Raw genomic sequence first — 8,803 nt, 5'->3', positions numbered from 1 at the left:
AAGACTGCAGTATTAACCTCTGCCTGAATTTCTAGCATGCTGACCTGCCTTACGGATTTTGGACTTGCCAGCCCCACAGTCATGTGAGCCAATGCCTTAAAATCAGTCTCCTTAGATGGATAGATAAATAGGGACATTTATATTTCTCTATATCTTTGTATACCTATTTAGATATAGCTATGTAGATATCTTTCTGTGGAGAACGCTGATTGATACAGCATCTTTTTTTTTTTGTCTTTTTAGGGCCATACCCCTGGCATATGGAGGTTCCCAGGCTAGGGGTCAAATCAGAGGTGCGGCCGCTGGCCTACGCCACAGCCACAGGAATGTCGGATTCGAGTCCAGTCTGTGACCTACACCACAGCTCACGGCAACGCTGGGTCCTTAACCCACTGGGTGAGGCCAGGGATCGAACCTGCATCCTCGTGGATGCTAGTCAGCTTTGTTAATGCTGAGCCACAACGGGAACTGCTTTTTTAACTAGCACGTGACTATCATCAGAGAGTAAAAGCAGAAGAAAGTGGAAGATGAGAGAGTGCAGCAGAAGGCTTAAACTGGTCTTTGCCCAGAATGAGAGAGTGAGCTGACAGGAGGAACATAATGGATTATTCTGTAGCACTGGGGGCTCAGAAGGGCTTGCTGAACAGAATTCCCTTTGGCCTGGTCTGTCTGAGAAGCGTTCTCACATTGAAGAATCATCGGCGTGTACATTGTCATGTCAGTTTCGGTGTGCGGCACAGGGAGCTGACCTGTCCGTACATTCTGAGATGATCACGGCAGTGAGTCTAGTTACCACCCACCACCATTTAAAGTTGTTGCAATATCACGGGCTGTATTCCTGGTTCTGTGTATCATATCCCCGTAACTTATTTATTTTATAACTGGGAAAACCCTGCTCCTTAAAGGCCTTACACTTTAAGGCCTGATGTGACAGGGACCCTTCCCTGCCCTTCCCACGAAGGCTCCTTATCTGCACCCTTGCTGGACCCTTTTTCACCGTTATGTCCACAGCACTTGGTAGACACACAGCTCACACAAAGCAGTTCTGTCACATGCTTTTTAGCTACCAGGCTCTGTCTACGCATCTTTTATACACTAACTCATGTAATTCTCACAGCGGCCCTGTAAGGTAGGTCCTATTCTTGTTTTCAGTTAAAACCCACACACCTGCAGTAAAGTATCCCACCACTGCCAAGTGATGGAGTCAGGGTTGCAGTCCGGGCAGTCTGACTTTCAGGGTCTGTCCTTTTCTCACTAGTGAAGATTGCTGTACCTTCATGCTTTTGTTCCACGAGTATCTTCTGATTATCTGCTGGTGGTGCCTAGCACTAGGATGGAGCAGAGAACAGTCGGAATCTGCCCGTGGAGCTTACACTTGCCGTCGGGGGAAACCACCCATGAGAAGTGAAGTAAGCACTGCTATGGGATGGTACTGAGTGCTGTGGAGAAAACTAAGACAGCGTAAGAAGGCAGGCGGTTGCTTTTTTATGCCAACTTGTTGGAGAAGGTCTTACCAATGAGGTGTCTTAAGCAGAGACTTGAAATGAGGGCATGAGCCTCGTGGACGTCAGGAGAAAGAGTGCACTGTGGTGTCAGCCTCCAGTTGTTCCCCAGGATCCCCTGTGCCCTTCTTGCTTTGCTGGCAGAACCCCTGGCTTTCACCTGGGCAGACGGTCACTGAAGGTAAAGATCAGATTTCTCAGCTTTCCTTGCAGCCAAGTGTGTCCGCGAGTTGAGCGATGTGGACGTTGCCAAGCTGTGCCCTTCAGGGTAAAGGTGTGCCTTCTCCTGCCCTTTCCCCATCTCACCGCTTGGGATGGGGCCCAGCGCACATGGAGGTGAGCGAAGCTCCTGGACCGCGAAGACAAGGATCACTTCTTGGAGAAGGCAAAACAGCTCAGAGGCGGCCGTGTTAGCCCGGAGTACTTAGTAACGTGGGAGAAAAAATAAGCTGCTCACATGTTTAAGCTCTGGTATTTGGGGGTCTTTTTGTTACTATAGCATGTGGGTAGTAGAATCTTAACATGGGGCCCAAGATTTCTTGTCCCCTGGGTACACACCTGTATAATCCTAGGACTGTGACTAGGACAGATTTTACTTGTGATTAGGTGGCATTATGCAGCATAAGAAGAGATTATCGGGGTGCCTGGCCACATGAACTTTTTTTTTTAACTTTTTATATAATGATTTTTTTTTTCCATTATAGCTGGTTTACGGTGTTCTGTCGATTTTCTACTGTGCAGCGGGGTGGCCCCGTTACACACCTGTGTATACATTCTTTTTCTCACATCATTCTCCATCATAAGTGACCATACATAGTTGCCACACGTGAACTTTTTAAAAGCCGAGCATTTTCTCTGATTGCAGAGAATGTCAGAAAGATTTGAAGCGTGGGAAGGGTTTGAGGCACTGTTGCTGGTTTGAAGGTGAAGGGCCACATGGCAAGGAAAAGCGGTGGCCTCCTGGACCTGAGAGTGGCCCCTGACGGATGTCCAGGAGGAAACAGGGACCTCAATCCCACACCTGCAAGAAATTGAATCCTGCCAACGGCAAGAAGGCGCTTTTCCCAGAGCCGCCAGCTAAGAACTCAGCCCGGCCCATACCTTGATCTCAGGTTTATGGTACCCTGAGCAGAGACCCAGTCAGGCCACGCTGGGCGTTGCTCTACAGGACTAAATGGGTGTTGTTTGTAAGCTGCTCTGTTTGTGGCAAATGGCTAAACAGCCGCAGGAAGCTTGTCTGTCTCCTAAATGATCCCTAAGCAGAGACAAGCTGTGTGTAGGCTCCGAGGTGGGAGCAGGCTCAGTGTGATCCAGGCAGGCACAGGGGTGTGAGCAGGGGTGGACGGGGGCCGAGTTCACAGAGGTAGCAGCTGGCTGATCAGATAGCAGCCTGTGGGCCTTGTGGAACTTCGGCTTTGCCGAGGGCATGAGATGATAAGGCATCAGCGAGTTTGGAGCAGAGGAGTGCTAGGATCTGCCTGCATTTGAAAAGGGTCACTGGCTGCTCTGAAAAGCAGAGCAAGGGTAGAAACAGACCGGTTAGAAGGCTATGGAATAATTCAGGTGAGAGGTGATGCTTTAGACCAGGGTTTAGCTCTTGGGTGGTGACAATAGTTGGATTTTGGATTCATTTGGAAGTTGTCGCCTAACAGAATTTACTAAAGGATGAGACATGCAATGTTGGGGGGCGGCAGAGTCAAAGGTGAGTCTCATTTGTGAACCAAGCAACTGGAAAAATGGATTTGCAGTTTATTGAGATTGGAAAGATGGTGAAAGGAACAGATTTCGGGGGGGGGGTGTGCAGATTTGAGTCTGGTTTTGGAGATTTTTAAGTTTGGGGTTCTCATCGGATATCCAAGGCAGAGGTGGGACTCTACCCTCTGCTGGGTTTCTATTTTTAAATCGTTTAGCTCCGCCCCTTACCCCATTTTGAGCTCCCTTTGGTCAAGGATTTTATCTTGTCTTAAATGGGTTTTTCGAGGGTGTGCATCGGCCGACGTGAATGCGCTGCGGTGTATGTTGGCTGGGGGAGTGTCCCCCAAACAGAGTTTGTTGGTGCCGGGCTCTAGCTTGCTGGCTCAGTGAATGGATAAACCCGCGCATGGATTTACACCTGTCCGCGACACCCTCGGGACCCCTACCGCCCTAGGTCAACCTGGAAGACCCCTATTCCCAAGTCCCAGAGGGCAGCAGGCAGGTGAGGCCGGGGCCGCTCTCCCCGCCCCCTCCCCCTTCCTGGGGTGCCCTACGCGGAGGAGGCGCGGGCCCCAGGCCAGCCTGCAACGGTTCCAACAGCGGGCCGGGCGGCGACCGCCCTGAGCCCGCCGCCGGCTGCCGGATCGGCATCGCTTGGCTTCCGCCCGCCCTCCCCGCCGCCCCCAGGAATGTCCCACTCGGCTAAGGAGCCAACCCCGTACCCCCAGCCTGTCCTCTCCGCTGTCCCCCGCGCTCCCCGCCTTCCTGCCAAGTAGTTCTCGGTACCCACCCTCCGCTCGCGGTCCGCACACCCGCCCAGCCCATGGGCGGATCGCACTGGGCTTTGCTGCCTCTGAGGGACCCTGACCTGTTCCTCCCCTTCAGGGCATCGCCAGGCTCCAGTCCCAGCGGCAGCTCTTGCTGTTCGGAGGGCCTCTGGGTGAGCCCTTTTGGTGTGCGTGTCAGTTCGCCTCTACAGGGGATGGCGTTGGGGGGGTGGGTCTCTGAGTTGGGCGGCTGTGAGCAGAGCCTGTGCCTGAACCCAAGGCTAAGGTTGTGCGTGTCTCCAGCAGGCACTTCCCCATGAAACCTCGGCCGCGGATCCATCTCTTGTCCCTTCCCCCGCCTCCCGCGGCCCTTAGGCCAGGTGAGGGAACAGTGTCCCGGCTCTGGCGGTGGGAGGGGACTTTTGTGCCGGGAGGCCCTAGCTCTGTCCGGGTCTCTGGGGAAGCTGTGGGGGCTGGGGGCTCAGGAAGGGCCCTCTGCTGGTCGCGCTGTGCCCTGCAGGTGCAAGCGTTTCCCTGGGCCCCGTTCCTCCCTTCCGCTCTCTCCCTGTCCTTTTGACCCTGCCCAAGCCCCCTGCCCTCACCCCTGTCTCGGGCTGGGCCACACAGGTGAGATCCAGCAGGTGGGAGCCTGGAACTGGCAGGCGGATCCTGAGCAGTGGGCAAGGTCACTTCGACAGCAGTTGAATGCCGGACTCCTCTTGGTCCCAGATGGAGAGGCGTCATCAGAAGCCCCTGAGTCCTGGCACCCCGTGGGTGTCCGAGACAACGCAGAGCAGCCCTGGGCCGGGCAGGGAAGACAGAGGCCGTTCCTGAAGGCGGTGACCCGGTCAGGGCGGCCTGCAGTGCTGGAGCTCCTGCTAGCTGAGCTCCAAGCTCTGTTCTCAGCAGTGCTGCAGGATGGCAGCCCCGCAGCTTGGCACTACCTGCATGCAGTGCTGGGGCTGCTGCCTCCGTATCGTGCGCTGTTTGTCGGGCACCTCGATTTGCTGCCTTTCCTGGAGCAGCTGTGCCTCTGGGCACCCTGGATCCAGTCCCAGCTCCAGCTGGACCTGCTGGGTGCCATAGACCAGGCCTTTCCTCGGGATGCCTCTTTGTTAGAGGGCAGTGCCCATGTTGACTGCTGGCCTCGGAAGCAGAGGTTCCATGACAGGCCTCCACACCCAGCCTGCCCCTTTGTGCAGGCCCGAGGGGGAGGGCGGCAGGGGGAAGAGGAGTTGGCCACGTGGCTGCGACCACTGACACTGCCCGAGCTACAGCAGGGCCTGGGCATTGTTGGTGCTGAGGTGGCCCTGGACGAGACCCAGTGGCAAGATGGCCTCAGCCTCCTGCCCTTGGCACTGGCCACGGACATCCCTGTACAGTACAAGAGCAGTGACAGTGACAGCACAGAGGAGGGGCCTGGTGCAAGAAGAGAGACCAGGTGAGTGAGGGGCCGACCTGGGGCTGTGAGCAGAGGAGAGAAAGAAGCCTCTTCCTTTTTATCTGCAGAAATAACCGCAGTGGTCTCAGGGGTGACCCCCACAGGGAAATGCAAAAGTTCGTGAAAATCCGAAGTCAACTACGAGGAAGCCAAGGCTTCAGAAAACAGCTTGAGTTTCTGGCATTTCTCGACTTCTTTTTCAGATGGTGCTTTTTATTTTGCTCATCCTTGAATCCTTGAGTCTTGCCTCTGGGCCTTCCTAGTGCCAGGTGCTGGATGCTGGGTCCAGATCCTTCCCCTGGGCGCTCCTGGGCGACAGAGGGCCTGTCTGAGGGCCCTTCCCGCTGGTGTCTCTGTGAGCGAAGCCAGCTAAGCCAAGGCACCGTGGGGTTGCCGGGCCTGCCGGGGGGACTTTGATTCTGACCCTTACTGAGTCTTCCTCCTGCCCTGCAGGTGAGGGAATCCTGGCTCCTTGAGCAACCATGCTTTCTTTTCCCCTCAGTCTGGCCGTCACCGCCCCCTGCAGGGCTTCCAAACATCTGCAGAGACCTCCATCTTCTGAGCGTCCCCTCACTCTGATCTTGGAGTCTTGTCCTGTCTCTGGGCAGCTTGACTGGGGCATATTCACTGTCTGGGAAGAAGGGTAGTTTTACCTTTAATGCAGCTTGGCTTCCTCGGGTTTTGCTCTGTACTTATGGCTGGGTCAGGTTTTTTCCTGAAGCCTTAGAGCCTGTGGACAGATAGGGGCCAGGGGCAGCACTGTGTGCCTTCGTTACCTCCGGCAGACGCCCCTCTTCTCAAAGATCTGCCCTGTGCCTTGAATGTAACGCTTTCCCGGGGGGCCTGCTTGAGGGAGAATGGGCAGAAAAGCCGGCAAGAAGTCCAGTTCTTGGTCCTCTCTTGGAAGCTGGTGGCAAACCTCCAAGGCCCAGCTAGCGGCATCGTCTGCACCATGTCCTCCAGGACTGGCCTCCAGGCATTCATTGATTCAAGAAGCATTACTGCACATCTAGCAGGTATCAGGAACTGCTAGCTGAGGATGCAGAGGTGACAGCCTCAGGCTTTTCCCTGGGGTTAACAGTTTAGTCAAAGCAGACAGATGTTAAGTAAGTCGATTTAAGTAAAACATTACAATTTGTGCTACGTGCTATAAAATCAAAAAAGAGGGCTGCCTTTCCTCTGGCTGCTGCTCTGGGTGTGTGGGTGGTGGTGGGGTGGTGGTGTCTGCGCACGCGTGTATCAGAGTTAGGGAAAAGCCCATCAGAGGAGTTTGGGTTTAGATTAGGGTTTACAAAATATCTGGCAGGTTTGAAGGTGAAATGAAAGTTTCAAGGAGGAGATGTTAAATACTGCTGAGGCAAGGAAGAAAAATTTACAAATATTCACTGGATCTAGCAGCAAGGAAGAGGTTGGTGGGAGCAGTGTCGGTAGAGTTTTGTGGGGAGAAAAGCAGACTCTAACCTGCGTTTAAGAGTTAATGACCGGTGAAGAGGCGGAAATCCCATTTTATTTTCCTTTATGAAGCTAGGCTTGAAAGGGAAAGAGAGAGGTTAGGACAGCAGATTGAAAGAATAGTGGTGTCTGAGCAGGACCAAAGAAATGGAGAGATGTTTATAGCCCCGAGGTGGCGCTTGAGAAGCAGGTGCTCAGGACATATCCGTGGAGCAGATGGGTCAGTCCAGGCTAGTGGTGAGGAAGAGACTGCACGTACATCAGCAAGAGGGGCCAAGGCCGTGCGAGCGCAAACGGAGGAATGAGCCTTGAGAGGAGAGGGCGCTCCTTCCTCTCAAGTTCAGGGACAAGTTTCGGGTGGGAATATGTACAGATACATGCGCGGGGAGGCAGTGGTGCTTGGAATTAGCTGACGGCCGAGAGCCTGGGTTTCCTGGGCAGGCGTGGAGGAATAGAGGGGCAGGGATGAGGCCCAGGGTGGCGGCGGAGGAGGGTACAAGGGGGAGCGGCCAGAACTTGTGCTGAGACGTGGAGCAGTGGCGTCCACAAGTGAGACGAAGCCCGCCCGGGGCCCACGAGGAGCTGATGTTCCTGGTTCCAAGGGCTTCCGCCTACTTAGATCCCGCGGGGCTGTAATTATTGAAGGAATGATCCTTTCATAGCAGTTACACCGATGAGGCGTCCGGATCCAGCCTCAGGGTCGTGAACCCGCGTGTTGATGGGAACAACAGCCCTGGAGTGGGGTCCCACCGTACCCCTGGGGCGCCTTGTTCTGTCAATCACTAATATACTTTGACTGATGAAGTCTGAGTTTGGTTATTCGTAGGGTTTTTGGTTTGTTTATTTTGGGGCTCTGAGTTCACGCTAACCAAGAGGATTAGTCCAGGTAGTCAATCGCTGCTTCTTCATCTGAAAGGGAGGGTTGTTCCCACGCTCAGGTCTGCATGAAAGTAGGGGCCGCATGGACTGTGTTCAGTATGTGAACGCTTTGGGTAGAGACGGTGGACGGGCGCCTGATGTAGCTCCTTCAGTCGCTGGCCAGCAGCGGCCACCTGATCGCGCGGCTCCGCCTCTCGTCTCCCCATCTCTTGTCGCGCAGGTCTCAGCTTGACTCGGACGTTCCTGGGGAGAGGGCCTCGCGGAAGAGGAGCCCTGGCTGCTTCCCGCGCACCTCCCTCCTGGGGGGCCCGAAGGTGGCCGTTAGGAAGACAGAGAGCCACCCGGAGAGGATCCACTTCCTCTACCTCAACGTGGCTCCCGGCCGCTACTTTAGGTGAGAGCCTGAGCCCGGCCCCCCGTGTGGCTCCTCCGTCCGCTCCTCTCCCGCCTGCCCGCTCCTGCCCCTCACGTTCTCTTCTGCCTCCTGCTTCCCTTCCTCCTTGCTCCCTTGGCCCTCCTAGTCTTTTGGTCTTTGTCATTCCTTTCTCCTCCTTGCTCTGTCTTCTGTCGTCTGTCCTAGAATGATAGCAGCCTCTGGTCATCGCCTGAGCAGGGAGCAGAATGGTGATCCCTCCTAACTCCGTGCAAGAATCAGGTGTTCGTTTACATCTTCGATAGTGTCAGGGGAGCTTTGTGGTTTTGCAAGGCGTCCTGCTCCTTAGACTGCTTTCTTTTCAGTTCTGCCTTTTGGTTCTGGTTTTATCTCTGTGCTGTAAAAACAAGTCTCCTCCTTCCGCTGACTCCAGCGGCTTTCGTTCACTTTCTTCCATTAGATCCAAATCTTTTTTTTTGGCAGCGCCCATGGCCTATACAGAAGTTCCTGGGCCAGGGATCAAACCTGAGCCACAACAGTGACAGCAATGAGTCCTGAATCACTAGGCCACCAGAGGACTCCTAGATCCAAATCTCAGTATTTTGAAAAGCTCTATTTAAGTCCCTTTGTCCCTTCTCTTCCCAGAAATGATAATACTATTAATGAAGCTTTTCTATATGCATGTGTCATTTAA

The 8,803-nt window shown here is 54.3% G+C and overlaps 1 protein-coding gene across 1 annotated transcript in view; it reads left to right on the top strand.

Annotated features, from left to right (window-relative positions):
• DNHD1 (dynein heavy chain domain 1) overlaps positions 349-8,803 on the top strand; it is a 65,886-nt gene continuing 57,431 nt past the window's right edge. The window contains 3 exon segments of the mRNA XM_021062338.1: positions 349-4,344; positions 4,592-5,405; positions 7,957-8,130. Of these exon segments, the coding sequence (XP_020917997.1) occupies positions 4,281-4,344; positions 4,592-5,405; positions 7,957-8,130 (1,052 nt within the window). The 5' untranslated portion in view covers positions 349-4,280.

The sequence above is a fragment of the Sus scrofa genome, chromosome 9 (assembly GCF_000003025.6).
Source record: "Sus scrofa isolate TJ Tabasco breed Duroc chromosome 9, Sscrofa11.1, whole genome shotgun sequence".
NCBI lineage: Eukaryota > Metazoa > Chordata > Mammalia > Artiodactyla > Suidae > Sus > Sus scrofa.
The sequence above is the reverse complement of the archived record's forward strand: the minus strand, read 5'-3'. Positions and strand labels throughout refer to the sequence as shown.